Source organism: Lepus europaeus, chromosome 20 (assembly GCF_033115175.1).
Source record: "Lepus europaeus isolate LE1 chromosome 20, mLepTim1.pri, whole genome shotgun sequence".
Lineage (NCBI taxonomy): Eukaryota > Metazoa > Chordata > Mammalia > Lagomorpha > Leporidae > Lepus > Lepus europaeus.
Window position 1 is genome coordinate 11180790 of NC_084846.1, and position 15913 is coordinate 11196702.

The 15913-nt window shown below is 42.7% G+C and overlaps 1 protein-coding gene across 1 annotated transcript; it reads left to right on the forward strand.

The window, feature by feature from the left end:
- Positions 1-622: 622 nt before the first annotated feature.
- LOC133749137 (olfactory receptor 7A17-like) lies at positions 623-1552 on the forward strand. The gene has a single exon (XM_062178315.1). The coding sequence runs from the start codon at positions 623-625 to the stop codon at positions 1550-1552; it is 930 nt and encodes a 309-aa protein (XP_062034299.1).
- Positions 1553-15913: the final 14361 nt, after the last annotated feature.

Sequence of the window (15913 nt, forward strand, 5' to 3'; positions counted from 1 at the left end):
GGCGCGCTGCGGCCGGCGCACCGCGCTGATCCGATGGCAGGAGCTAGGTGCTTCTCCTGGTCTCCCATGGGGTGCAGGGCCCAAGGACTTGGGCCATCCTCCACTGCACTCCCTGGCCACAGCAGAGAGCTGGCCTGGAAAAGGGGCAACCAGGACAGGATCGGTGCCCTGACCGGGACTAGAACCTGGTGTGCCTGCGCCGCAAGGCGTAGGATTAGCCTGTTAAGCCACGGCGCCGGCTCATTGTGTCCACTTTCTTTTCATTCATAGTGCCTGTTTGTTTGCAGACACTCCTTCATCATCGGGATGTAGGGAATTTTGTTTTTCAGCATGGAAGACCTGTTGACTGCGCAGTGCTAAAAACAAATCAGAAATCAATTTCTATGGCTTAAGTGCAAAAAAATTTCTACTTAGAAGAATATGTGCATGAACTTTAGTGAAAATGCTAGGCGGGAAGGAAACCTTACTCAGAAATGACAGTTCCCAGATGCATACATACGAGGTAGAAATCAACCTACAGCCTGCAAAGTGAGAATCTCAGCATTTCACCTATGTGACCAATGGCTGATTCTTGAAAAACAGTCTTCTTATTGATCTCTTACCAAGTGGTTACCTCAAGTGAATGGAACAACGGAATGATACAGGACTTTCAGAATTCCTCCTTCTGGGATTCTCAGAGGACCCAGCACTGCAGCCCCTCATATTTGGAATCTTCCTCTCCATGTACCTGGTCACTGTGGCTGGGAACCTGCTCATCATCTTGGCCATACTCTCAGACCCCCACCTCCACACACCCATGTACTTCTTCCTCTCCAACCTGTCCTTGGTGGACATCTGCTTCACCTCCACCACCGTCCCCAAGATGCTGGTGAACATCCAGATGCAGAGCCAAGCCATCAGCTATGCAGGCTGCATCACGCAGATGTTCTTCTATTTTCTTTTTGTAGGGTTGGACAACTTCCTTCTGGTTGTGATGGCCTATGACAGGTTTGTGGCCATCTGTCGCCCCCTGCACTACACAGTCATCATGAACCCCCGGCTCTGTGTGCAGCTGGTCCTGGTGTGCTGGGTCATCAGTGTCCTCCATTCTTTGTCACACAGCCTACTGGTGCTGCGGCTGTCCTTCTGTGTACACCTGGAAATCCCCCACTTCTTCTGTGAACTGAACCAGGTGATCCACAGTGCCTGTTCTGACACCTTGCTTAATAATCTGTTTCTGTACTTTGTATCTGTGCTCTTGGGAGGAGGTCCTCTGGCTGGGATCTTTTATTCCTACTCTAAGATCGTCTCCTCCATCCGTGTAATCCCCTCAGCTCAGGGGAAGTATAAAGCATTCTCCACCTGTGCCTCTCACCTCTCCGTCGTCTCCTTATTCTATTGCACAGGGTTAGGAGTTTACCTTAGCTCTGCTGCTACCCAAAAATCACGCTCAACTGCAACAGCCTCAGTGATGTACACGGTGGTCACCCCCATGCTGAACCCTTTCATCTACAGTTTAAGGAATGACGACATAAAGAGGGCCCTGAAAAGTATTTTTGGAGGGAAACTATAAATGGGCCAATTGCCTTGGGGCATAAGAAGTGCCAAGAATTGCAGGGCTCACAACTCAGAGCCAGAAATTCTTACTCTAGATTCTGATTAAGAAAATAGAACTTTCTCATTTATTTGCTAGAGTTTACATTATGTAGATTTCAACCTCCCAACACAGTTTCGGTAACTCAATTACTAAGCCTTCTGTTGTCTGAATCCCACCTGTTCCCCTTTGATATTTTCTTGATTTCCAAAAGTTCATCCTAACACTGGATTGGAAATATTTGAGAATTTGTATTTTTCTCATGGGACAGTAAGGACATTTTAGGAATGGTTTTTTTTCTTACCTGACATCTATTGTGCTGAGTACTGTTTCTCTGGAAAAAAAATAAGTTTCATGTTTTACTACTCCTACAGGGAGATGACACATGGTAACCAAGATTATTTACATAACTCATAGTACAGGAAAAACTGATACATCTGTTTTTCTCTTTTATGCCCAAAATTCCTGTGTATATTTACATTAAAGTATACTACTTTAATGTCTTTGCTGGATAATGCAATTAACATGCTTGAGTGCTTCATGTCTCATTGGATTTTATCTGCATCTAAGGCCCTACATGTATTTCAGCTCCAAAACCACCGTGTCGACCCCAAACACAGCAGAACAGGGCTCCAGAGATATCTACTCCAATATTTTTCTTAGGTAGATTTTTTTGCTTTGTCTAATATTTGAAATATGAATGGTGAAGAGCTGAATGGTTTCCAGGGAGCAGAAATTGGGCCAGAAGGGAGGTGGCTATGGCTGGAAAAGGGCTATGTTGGTAGACATTGTGTTCATACACCTGTTTGGTACTTTGGTTATTCTGACTGCTAATATCTTGGATGTGTTATTTTACTGCAATTTTGATGTATGTTACCAGTGGCAAAACTGAGTCAAGGTTTCTTACAAATGCATGTTCATCCTCAAATTAAAGTTTGATTTAAACACACAACTGAGGACAGGTGCTTGGCACAGCAGTTAGAAAACACTTGGGATACCTGCATCCCATGTACCTGGGTCAGAGTCTCACCTCTAGTTCCAGTCCAGATTCCTCACTCTGTGCACCCTTTAAGGCAGCAGATACGGTTCTATAAGTGGGCTCCATTTCACCCACATGGGAGAACTGGATTCAGTTCTTGGCTCCTGTCTTTGGCTGCTCCATCCCCAGCCATTTTTGACAACTGTGGAGAGAACCAGCGGAAAGGAACAGTCAAAGTCTCTCTCTCTCTCTCTCTCTCTCTCTCTCTCTCTCTCTCATTCTTTCCTTTCAGATAATAACTTCTTTAAAAATTAATAAAAACTGTGTATCCTATTCTCAGCATTGAGTCTATTATTATTATTATTATTATTATTATTATCCTCTTACTGGACACTTTGTTTTCTTGCCCAGTTTTCTTATTCTTGAATTTTCAGGTCTGTGTAGTTGTTTAAGGTCTCTTTGGGGTCCAATCTCTGGGGATTCTATTTCCACACTCTCTCCCCTGTCTCCTCTTGTAAAGAATGAGACCATCTTAGACCTTTCATCCATGATCCAGAACCAGACAAGGATGCCCACTCTCACCATTACTACTCAATATAGTTCTGGAAGTTTTGTCAAGAGCCATTAGACAAGAAGAAATAAAAATAATACAAATGGGAAAGGATGAAGTCAAATTATGTCTGTTTGCAGGTGACATGATTCTATATATAAGAGAACCAAAAGACTCCACTAAGAGACTATTGGAACCCATAAGAGAGTTTGGTAAAGTTGCAGGATAAAATCAATACACAAAAATAGGTACCCTTTGTATACACAAATAAAGTCATGGCTGAGAAAGAACTTGTGAGATCAGTCCCATTTACAATAGCCACAAAAATATTTAAGGGGCTGGTGCTGTGGCATACTGGGTAAAGTGGCACCGGCATCCCATATGGGTACTGGTTCAAGTCCCAGTTCCTCCTCTTCCAATCCAGCTCTCTGCTTGTGACTTGGGAAAGCACTCGAAGATGGCCCGAGTCCTTGGGCCCCTGCAAACATGTGGAAGACCCAGAGGAAACTCCTGGCTTATGGCTTCAAATCAGCCCAGCTCCAGCCATTGTGGCCATCTAGGGAATGAACCAGCATATGGAAGATCTCTCTCTCTCTCTCTCTCTGTAACTCTGCCTCTCAAATAAATAAAATCTTTAAATAAAAATAGGTAAAAGGGCATATGCTAATGAGTTTTCCTTGCAATTATTTCTTTGTGGAAATAATTGAATAATATAAATACATTTGTGGTTTTATTAATCATTTGCTTTATCCACGGTTGGGTCAAATTCAGTTTTTGCACCATGCAGTCATAGTATTTTGATCCTTACTTTATAGATTGCATGCTAAAAAGGTAAGAACTAGAATTTTAACCACCTTTGCTATAATTTAGCTCTTTTCTCTATGTATACAAGCATATGGGGATTTTATGAACATGAAAAACATATTTCCTTGAGTTCAGTAGCCCTGGCACCTTCACTATTCCCACTTTCTACTTTCACCTGCATAATTTTGTGCTATCATACTATATCCTGTGGTCCAACTCTCCTTAACACCTGAACACACACATTTCACAAGTTCATCCTCCACAAATCTTCCACAATTTTCCAAAGTTTTATTCATATGGTCTAAGTTTCCTTCTCTCTCATGTTGTAACAAACAGTCATGATATCTTGGAATGAAATCATTCTTTTTTCCTCAAAAACGTTTACCCTCCTATTTCATAATACCTTATATTGTACTTAACATCACAGAACCTTAATATTTAGGTAATGAAAAAGTTTTGAGTTATGAACAGTCCACTTTTAATGTTCACAGCACTTACATTCACCTAGTGTACTCCCTAACAACTATATTTGAATTTCCCAAGGAAATTCTGTAAGACATTGAACAACCCTAACTAGAAATCATCTCACAATACTTCCATGATAACGATAACCATTTTAACAGTGTGAGAATGTGAGGCCATTATCTATGCAAGAACCCTAAAGTCCGTGGGTGTTCTGATGATCAGAGACATCACTGTTTATAACTAAACATTGGGCAGGTGCTGCAGTGCAGTAGGTAAAGCCGCCGCCTGCAGTGCTGGCATCCCACATGGGCACTGGTTCTTGCCCAGCTGCTCCACTTCCACTTCCCATCCAGCTCTCTGCTATGGCCTGGAAAAGAAGTAGAAGATGGCCCAAGTGCTTGGGCCCCTGCACCCATCTAGGAGACCTGAAAGAAGCTCCTGGCTCCTGGCTTCAGATCAGCACAACTTCAGCCACTGTGGCGATTTGGGGAGGGATCCAGCGGATGGAAGACCTCTGTCTCTGTCTCTCCCTCTCACTGTCTATAACTCTACCTCTCAAATTAATAAAATCTTTTTTAAAAAAAGAAATAATAAAAGAGAGGAAGGAAGGAAGAGAGGGAGGAAGGGAGGAAAGGAGGAAGGGAGGAAGGAAAGAAGGAAGGAAGGAAGGAAGGAAGGAAGGGAGGAGGGAAGGAAGGAAGGAAGGAAGGAAGGAAGGAAGGAAGGAAGGAAGGAAACAACTAAACAAGTACCCACACCCATGATCATGCTTTGGGAGGAATTTAAGAAAAACACAGACAAATGCAAATGCAGAGGTGTTATTGTTGTGATTTTAGTCAAGCAGCAGGTGGGACACTACCCAATTCTCTTTTTGAAAGCACAGTTGGATCCAAGCTGACTTTGCAAGTTGAAGGAGTCAAATTTGATGTGGCTGATATGGTCACAGCACTTTAGAAAAGACAGATGTAAGGAAAATTGCATCTCAAAGGGGAAGAATTTAAAATTTTCTCAAGTACTTGGTGGGGAGTGCTAATTAGGGGAAAGCATAGCAGATAGTACAAATGGATGTCAAGGTGCAGAGGCTAGGATGCCTCCTTCTATGCTCACAGTCCAGACTTTACAGTGCAAGACTGAGATGTGCATCTGCGTTTCCTGCTACTTAACATTCCAGCAGACATTAAGTGATGGCTAAAGTACTTGGGTCCTTACTGTCCATGTGGGAGACCAAGATTGGGTTCTAGGTTTCTGGCTTTAGCCTAGCTCAGGCCTAGCTTCTGTGGGCATTTGAAAGAGTAATGGGTGGAAAACTCTCTCTCTCTCACTCTCTCTCTCTCTCTCTCTCTCTTCCTGCATCTCTGTCTCTGCCTTTAAATTAATACAAATAAATAACTTTACATGTGGAACATATACAAATTCCTTTTCAGCCACAAATTAAAAAAAAATGAAATTCGGTCACTTAGAACAACGTGGGTTAACCCAGTGGACATTACAATAATTTAAATTAGCCAAACACAGAAAGACAAACTCTACATGATGTCAGGCATAAGTAATCTCTTACAAAGTTGATCTCACAGAAGTGGGACAGTGGAATAGTGGTTAGCAAAAGCCAGGGAGTACAAGCAGGAGGGGAAGATGGGCATAGGTTGGTCAGTGGGTACAAACTCTCCAACACATGAGAGGACTGAATTCTGACATCTATGGCACAGTATGTAACTACAGTTAACAATAACAATGTACTGCATATTTCCAAGATAGAGGAATTTTGCTTGTTCCCAGCTCAAAGAAAGTGTAAGTGTTGAAGGAGATGGATACTCTAAATTACCCTTATTTGATCTTGGCCCAGTGTACACATGCATCCAAACGTCACACTGAACTCTTTAACCTGTGTGTCAATTAAAATAAAATAAATGTTTCTCTTCTAATTAACAAACATTCTATAATGACTGAGGACAGCTCTTACCATGCGATGTAACTACTAATGTTTAAGATAAGAGAAAGGACCAGTTCTCCCTATTTTTCAAGAGGGAGATGTCAGCAGCTATAGGGGCATCATCGAGGTAAGTTCTTCTGTCTTGGACCCCAAAGCAAACTTCGACCTGACAAACGGAAGCTGCTGGGAGGTAGCAAAGTTCACAGAGAAGGAATCAGGAGAGCTGGGTTCACCTGACTTCTGACCTGATCTCCTGGGGACACAGAATCAGCAGGACAATTTCATTCTTCTCAGACCAGCATCTCCACAGGGAATCAGGTGCTTAGAGGTTGGAACCCCAAGGGGGAGTTGTGCCTAATGAGCAGAGACAGGGACCTGTAAATTCTCCCTCTGCTGTCATCCCTCACAGTGTGCAATACTGGGCTGCTGGCGACAGGCTGATTTTTTTTTTTTGAAGTCTTGATCTGACTCAGGGACCAATGATTCACTTATTCTTGCTGTCTGTGTGTGACTGAGCTCAGTCTCTATCATCAGTCATCCAGGGAGGAATCACAACTCCAAGTGGAGACCCTCACCCCAGAAAGCCCAACCAGGTGGGTACTGCAGAGAAGGATCAGGGAACATGGAAGCTTAGAACATTTACCTGAGGCCACCTGATGGCTACCCCAGTCTATTTCAGATAAAGCAATCATGTTGTTAGTTTCCTTCTTGATTAATTAGTTTTTGCATTTATCTATGATGTGACAATAAACAGAAGTGTACATTTAAACCAACACAGGACACATTGCTTTCAATGAAATGATTGCAGTGGAACCCTAAGCAGGGATTGAGAGGCAGAAAGTGGTTTCACTAAAAGTAGAACATGGATCCAACTAAGAGAAGGAAAAAAATACAGTGGTAATGGAGCAGAGATCCACAGACAAGGGGGGATATTTATTGTTTATTTTTGTTCATTTCCATTCTGTTTACAGAGAGAAAGATACAGAAAGACATAAGGAGAGACATCTCCCACGTGCTGGTTCATGGTTCAAGTGCATGGAACCCGACTAATTGGATAACCACCTGCTGCCTCTCAGGGAAGAGCTGGGCAGGAACCCTGGCAGAACCAAGTAGAAACCCTACTCACAGATGCTAAGAGGCAGTCCGCTAAACAGACCCAGAACCATGCACAAAACACAGAAATCCATTCTCTGGCTGCTAAATATAAACTGTAGCATTCACTTGTTTTGTTTTTTTTTTTTTGTCTTTTATTTAATGAATATAAATTTCCAAAGTACAGCATATGGATTACAATGGCTTCCCCCCCCCATAACTTCCCTCCCACCCGCAACCCTCCCCTTTCCCGCTCGCTCTCCCCTTCCATTCACATCAAGATTCATTTTCAATTCTCTTTATATACAGAAAATCAGTTTAGTATATATAAAGATTTTAACAGTTTGCCCTCACATAGCAACACAAAGTGAAAAAATACTGTTGGAGTACTAGTTATAGCATTAAATAACAGTGTACAGCACATTAATGACAGAGATCCTACATGATATTTTTTTTAAAAAATTGATTAATTTTCTATGTAATTTCCAATTTAACACCAAGTTTTTTTTTCATTTTCAATTATTTTTATATACAGAAGATCAATTCAGTATATACTAAGTAAAGATTTCATCAGTTTGCACCCACACATAGACCCAAAGTGTAAAAATACTGTTTCAGTACTAGCTATATCATTACTTCACATTGGACAACCCATTAAGGACAGATCCCACATGGGACGTAAGTACACAGTGACTCTTGATGTTGATTTAACAATTTAACACTCTTGTTTATGGCATCAGTAATCTCCCTAGGCTCTAGTCATGAGTTGCTGAGGCTATGGAAGCGTTTAGGGTTCGCCGACTTCGATCTTATTCCGACAGGGTCATAGTCAAAGTGGAAGTTCTCTCCTCCCTTCAGAGAAAGGTACCTCCTACCTTGATGGCCCCATTCTTTCCACTGGGATCACACTCGCTGAGATCCTTCATTTAGGTCTTCTTCTTCTTCTTTTTTTTTTTTCAGAGTGTCTTGGCTTTCCATGTAGCATTCATTTGTAAGAGGAAGGATTCTGTGTATTAAACGTTGTCTTGCTATTTTTCACTAAGCTGGTGGTCATCATAACCAAATGAAACAAAGCAATGGAACACAGCTCTCAGAATTCCTTCTCCTGAGATTCTCAGAGGACCCAGAACTTCAGCCATACATATTTGATCTCTTCCTCTCCATGTACCTGGTCACTGTGGCTGGGAACCTGCTCATCGTCCTGGCCATCCTCTCAGACCCCCACCTCCACATGTACTTCTTCCTCTCCAACCTGTCCTTGGTGGACGTCTGCTTCTCCTCCACCACCGTCCCCAAGATGCTGGTGAACATCCAGTCACAGAGCCAAGCCATCAGCTATGCAGGCTGCATCACCCAGATGTTCTTCTTCATGCTATTTGCAGAGATGGACAACTTTATCCTGGCCATGAATGCCTATGATAGGTTTGTGGCCATCTGTCATCCCCTGCACTACATGGTCACCATGAACCCGCGGCTCTGTGTGCAGCTGGTCCTGGTGTGCTGGGTCATCAGCATGTACTGGATATCTCAAAATAGAAGCAAATATTCTGAATGGTCCCAACTCAAAGAAATGATCAGTGTTTAAGGTGATTGGCATGCTAATTACCCTGATTTGATCAAAGTGCAATATGTAAATGCACCTAAATGTCACTGTATCCTCCTTAAATTGTCAATTAAGGGGGCCAGCACTGTGGAGCAATTGGTTAAAGACCCAGCCTGCATTGCTGGCATCCCATATGGGTGCCAGTTCAAGTTCTGGCTGCTCCACATTCGATGTAGCTCTCTGCTGTGGCCTGGGAAAGCAGTAGAAGATGGCCCAAGTCCTTGTGACCTTGCACCTTTGTGGGAGATCTGGAAGAACCTCCTGGCTCCTGGCTCCTGGCTCCTGGCTCCTGGCTCCTGGCTCCTGGCTCCTGGCTCCTGGCTGCTGGCTCCTGCCTTCAGATCAGCTCAGCTCTGGCCATTGTGGCCATTTGGAAGTGAACCAGCGGATGGAAGACCTCTTTCTCCCTCTCTCTCTCTCTCTCTCTCTCTCTCTCTCTCTCTCTGGCTCTACCTCTCTCTGTAACTTTTTCAAATAAATAAAATAAAAATCTTAAATATATATATATATTGCCATTAAAATAATATTAATACATGTATCTTTTAATTACCAAACATACTGAAAATGAAATGACAGCTCTTTTTTATTTTCTTTGACAGACAGAGTGAGACAGTGAGAGAGAGAGAGAGAGAGAGAGAGAGAGAGAGAGAGAGAGAGAGAGAGAAAGATCTTCTTTCCATTGGTTCACTCCCCAAATGGCTGCCACAGCCAGAGGTACGCTGATCCAAGGCCAGGAGCCAGGTGCTTCCTCCTGGTCTCCCTTGTGGGTGCAGGAGCCCAAGCACTTGGGCCACCCTCCATTGCCATCCCGGGCCAGAGCAGAGAGCTGGACTGGAAGAGGAGCAACCGGAACTAGAACCTGGCATCCATATGAGACATCGGCACTGCAGGTGGAGGATTAACCAAGTGAGTCACGGCGCCGGCCTGACAACTCTTAACTTGTAATAAAATTTCTAATTCATAACAAGTGAGAAGCCTCTAGATTTACAACAGAGAAACAGTTTTCCTCTTCTTGAAGCAGGGAATGCCAATTTTCTAGAGTCATCTACAGCTGTATCCTCAGCTAAACTCTTGGTCTGAAGACTCTAGGGACCACTTCAAGATAGTCCTTCTGTTGTATTCTGGAGAAAACATTGACTCAAATAAAGTGCTGAGTGCTTTGACCTCTGGGAGGCAGGATAATTCACAGAGAAAGAATAATCAGACTAAGTGCACTTGATTTCAAACCTGGAGGTCTCTTAGGAACAGATAATCAACTGGGAAATTTCTTGCTGCCTGAGACAGTGCTCCCACAGGGAAATTGGGTGCTTACAGATCAGAGCACCTGAAGGGAAATAGGAACTGTGCCTAACAAGCAGAACAGGGAGCTATAAATTCATGGGAATCTTGGTCTGATCCCAGGACTGATATTTTACACCTTTCTGCTGAATGGTGCATGACAGAGAGTCTGTCTCCATCATCAGCCATCCGGGAGTTGTCACACCTCCACATGGAGACCTTCGTCCCAGAGAACCCTTCCAGGTGAGTCTGAGCATGCAGCAGGCACTGCAGGAAAGGCTTGGACAGAAAAGATGCTGAAAACGTTTCCCTGAGGTGACCTGATGACCAGATAGACTTCAGGTCATTGAGACAAGAACACAGAACTCATTGTTGACAGTTAAGTGATGGTAGATGAAGCCCTGTCAGAGCAGGGACTGAGAAGCACAAAGTGGTTCCAGTAAAAGTAGCACAGGCATCCAAAAATAATTGCAATTAAGAAAGTAAAATACAGGGTGGTAGATGTGGACAGATGAGATAGGCAAGTAAAGGCATTTCTTTTTTACTTTTTAGTTATTTCAGGGGTCTAAGTGGTGGCATAGCAGGTAAAGCTGCTGTCTGCAGTGCCGGCATCCCAAATGGGCACCAGTTCAAGTCCCAGCTGCTCAACTTCTGACCCAGCTCCCTGGTATAGCTAGGGAAAGCAGTGGAAAATGGTCCAAGTGTATGGGAGACCTGGAGGAAGCTCCAAGCTCCTGGCTTTGGATCAGCCCAGTTCTAGCCATTGCAGCCATTTGGAAAGTGAACCAGAATATGGAAGACCTCTCTCTCTCTCTCTCTCTCTCTCTCTCTCTCTCTCTCTCTCTCTCTCTCTCCCTCTCTCCCTCTCCCCCTCTCTTTCTCTCTCTCTCTCTCTCCCTCTCTGTAACTCTTTCAAATAAATAAATCTTTCTAAAAAGCTATTTCATTTTATATGAAAGGCAGAGAAACAGAGTTATAGACGAAGACATACAGAGAGATGTACCCTCCACTGGCTTACTCCACAAATGCCTGAAACAGTTGGGGCTGGACCAGGCCAAAGAACTCAGAAACCCAGAGTTCAGTGTAGGCCTTCTCTGTGGGAGACAGGAAATCCAACTACCTGAGCCCAGACTAGGATCTGCCAGAGGGTGCATCAGCAAGAAGCCAGAATCAGGAGCAGGTCCAGGGCTGGAACCCAGGGAGTCTGACCTGGGACACAGGTGTCCCAAACAGCATCTTAAACGCAGCACCAAAAACTCATCTCTACTCTTCTTTAACTTTTGAAGTGATGCATATTGAAAACTGATGAGAGGGTCAGACCAAGACATTGTTTGTAAATTCTATCTGCAAGAGCATATCCTAAGGCGTGTCTTTTATAGCTACTTATCTAAACTATAAGCATTCCCATGGGTGGGGGATGAACAGAGCAGCTGGAAAGGGTTGGACTAAATAGCTTTTCTTTTTTTTTAACTTTTATTTAATGAATATAAATTTCCAGTGTACAGCTTATGGATTACAATGGCTTCCCCCTCCCATAACTTCCCTCCCACCCGCAACCCTCCCCTCTCCCGCTCCCTCTCCCCTTCCATTTGCATCAAGATTCATTTTCAATTCTCTTTATATAAAGATCAATTTAGTATAAAGATTTCAACAATTTGCACCCATATAGAAACACAAAGTGAAACATACTGTTTGAGTACTAGTTATAGCATTAAATCAAAATGTACAGCACATTAAGGACAGAGATCCCACATGAGGAGCAAGTGCACAGTGGCTCCTGTTGTTGACCCAACAAATTGACACTCTAGTTTATGGCGCCAGTAACCACCCTAGGCTGTCGTCAGGAGTTGCCAAGGCTATGGAAGCCTTCCAAGTTCCCCGACTCTGATCATACTTAGACAAGGTCATAAAAGACAGAGTGAGGATAGTAACCAATGATCCTAAGAGTGGCATTTACCAGGTTTGAACAATTATACAGCATTAAGTGGGGAAGAGGACCATCAGTACACACATGTTGGGAGTAGAGCCATTGGTGGTAGAGTAGAGGTTATGATTACAAAGGAATGAGGCCCAAGTGCGCTAGACAGGGTCTAGAACAAAGGACAGAGTCATTATTAGAGGAGCTAAGAAAGGTGCTGTCTAAGCTACAATTAAGTTTTCTGATTGAGAGGCAAATAGAACCTGACAGAAGGGGCTTGATAATAATCTGTTGGAATTTAGGCTTTGTAAGTTAAGAGGCCCAGACCTATATATCTCTTCACATGGGGTACATCCTAAGGGAGGTGTGAACCTCCTAGGGGAAGGCACTCTGTTGACTTTCATTAATTGGCTGGCCTAGGAGGAGAGCTGGCCAGGTAAAGGCAAGGTGGCATCTCTAACAAGAAATTTACAGTTCTGCCTGCAATGTTGCTGACCCTACTTGACCATACCCTCAGCTGCAGTGGTCACTTTGGAAGTTGGGCTGAGTGAAGGGCTTTTCAGCTTAGAGCCAGTAAGATCTGTGGCTCTGACCTGGGCATCCTTCGACTCCAGGGCAGGTCCATTTCCAGTGATGCAACTCTTGGCAGAGCTGCCAGGGCTCTTCACAAGCTGACTTCTGCTGAAGCCCAGGCTTACCACTTTGAAAGCCACTGCAGTGGACTGGCCTGTTGGGTCTCCTTGAGGGCAGATCACTGTACAGATCAGCCATTAGTAGGCCTGCCACCCATTGCTTCTGATGCCTAGCTTTCTTTTCCTCCTGGTTTGTGTTAAAGCAAACCAGAGGATGCAAGTCAAGGGAGTGCCCGTTTCCCATCTCTAATCTTCGGTGGCCTGAACTACAAGTCTATAGTCACAGGCATGTTCTATAGTAGTTTATCTAAGGTAGACAATGCCCATGAGGAAAATTATATTCTCACTTTAAAACTTTCTTTCCCTTTGGTCTGAAAGGGAGGTTTTCTCTACTTACTGTATACTTCGCTGATGGCGAAGTGAATCTAGCTATGAGATTATTATTTAAGTTCTTATTTTGGCCATGCTATTACAGAAAAATGTTAGCCATCGCTTTTATAAGGTCTAAAGATTAAATTGTGTGTCCTACAGATTCCTTCATAATAGAATTAGTTTCCTACCTTGAAGAGAATAGAGAAATGAAAGAACAAGTTGGGCTTAGAATAGAGAAATGAGGGAGCAAGTCCTAGATCGCTTGCTGACATTAGCAATATCACAGGAATACTTAGCAAACAGTTTCAACCATTAGATAACGACTTAAGAAAACATTTACCAGAAGGTCCAATGCCTTCTATAAATTTTAAGAATCATGTATTTGAAAACACCTCTTAAATATCTAACATGGTGTAGTTTGTTTAACCAGTAAACTTAAGCACAACTATATAAAATGTTTTTAGTTTCTTTCTACCAACAAGTTTAAAACATAGGATACACAGATTCAGGTCCCACAAATTAAAATGTATCTTTGATTGATTTTAGTAGCTTAAATTTATGGACAATCTTATCCATAAGCCATTTAAAAAAAACTCTTCTGAGGAATCTCCAGACAGACTTCCATAGCGGCTTAACCAGTTTGCATTCCCACCAACAGTGGGTTAGTGTCCCTTTTTCCCCACATCCTCTCCAGCAGCTGTTGTTGGTAGATTTCTGAATGTGAGCCATTCTCACTGGGGTGAGATGGAACCTCACTATGCAGCAGTAAGAAACAACAAAACCCAGTCATTTGCAACAAGATGGAGCAATCTGGAAAACATCATGCTGAGTGAATTAAGCCAGTCCCAAAGAGAAAAATATCATTTGTTTTCCCTGATCGGTGACAACTGAGCGCCAAAGGGGAAACCTGTTAAATGAAATGGACACAATAAGCAACAATGAACTGATCAGCTCCTGTCCTGACTTTAGATGTACAGTGCAGTATTTTATCCTTTTTAGTATTTGTTGTTATTGTTGTTGTTCTAGTACTATTGGTTGAACTCAGTAATTGGCACACAATTATTCTTAGGTGTTTAAATTTAACTGAAAAGAGATCCCTGTTAAATCTAAGAGTGGAAAAAGAGAGGGAGGAGATGAACAATTTGGAACATGCTCAATCGGACTGGCCGCAAATGGTGGAGTTAGAAAAGTGCCAGGGGATTCCAGCACAATCCCATCAAGATGGCATGTACCAATGCCATCGCACTGGTCCAAGTGATCAATTTCAGCTCACAATTGATAGCTCTAAGAGTCAAGGAGATCACACAAACAAGACAAGTATCTGCTAATACTAACTGATAGAATCAAAAAGGGAGAGAAAGATCCAACATGGGAAGTGGGATACACAGCAGACTCATAGAATGGAAGATGTCCTAAACAACACTCTGGCCTCAGAATCAGCCCTCAAGGCATTCAGATCTGGCCGAAGAGCCCATGAGAGTATAGCAGGCATGGAAAGCCAAGATATCATGGGAAAAAAAAAAAGACCTGAATGAAAGATCTCTGTGAGTGAGATCCCAGTGGAAAGAACGGGGCCATCAAAGAAGGAGGTGCCCTTCTCCGAAGGGAGGAGAGAGCCTCCACTATGACTATGACCCTATCGGAATAAGATCAAAGTCAGCGAACTCTAAAGGCTTCCATAGCCCTGGCAACTCATGACTAGAGCCTAAGGAGATTACTGACGCCATGAACAGGAGTGTCAAATTGTTAAGTCAGCAACAGGAGTCACTGTGTACTTACACCCCATGTGGGATCTGTCCCTAATGTGTCGTCTAAAGCCAAGGGATGCTATGACTGGTACTGAAACAATATTTTTATACTTTGCGTTTCTGTGTGGGCGCAGACTGATGAGGTCTTTGCTAATTATAGACTGAAGTGATCTTCTGTATATAAAGAGAATTGGAAACGAAAAAAAAAAAAGAAAAAAAAAAACAACCTGGTGTTAAAATGGAAATGGCATAGAAAATTAATTAATTTGAAAAAAATTATGTAGGATCTCTGTCTTTAATGTGCTGTACATTGCTATTTAATGCTATAATTAGTAATCCAATGGTAGTTTTTTCACTTGGTGTTGCTATGTGGGCAAAATGTTGAAGTCTTTACCTAATGTATACTAAACTGATCTTCTGTATGTAGGGAGAATTGAAAATGAATCTTTACACGAATGGAGGGGGAGAGGGAGCGGGAGGGGGGAGGGTTGCGGGCGGGAGGGAAGTTGTGCGAGGGGGGAAGCCATTGTAACCCATAAGCTATACTTTGGAAATTTATATTCATTAAATAAAAGTTTAATAAAAAAAAAAAAACTCTTAATAAAATTTCCCCATGTGGACATACAATATGTACACACATATAACATAGCATAGTAGACCAATATAGCAATTTTAATAATAGATTTTAAAATCTTTAACTCTTTTTGTAGATTGCCAATTGATTTGAATTGCTTTTTCTTTTTAGTAACCTCAGTTAACCATACTTTCTCTCAGTTGGTACTGTTAATACATTATTGGCTTCATCTGTTTACAGAGCCATCCCAAAGTACTGAATACAATAGAAGTGGCTGGAAAAAGTCCATAGGAACCTATAGAAGGACAGCTAAACACAGAACCAACAACGCTTTAGTTTTATGAGCAGCAAATCATATATAACTGTGGATGACAAAAGACTTTAAGTCGCCATGT

Excerpts from the sequence above, each read along its gene's own strand:
- LOC133749137 (XM_062178315.1), top strand. The coding sequence starts at position 623 with ATGGAACAACGGAATGATACAGGACTTTCAGAATTCCTCCTTCTGGGA.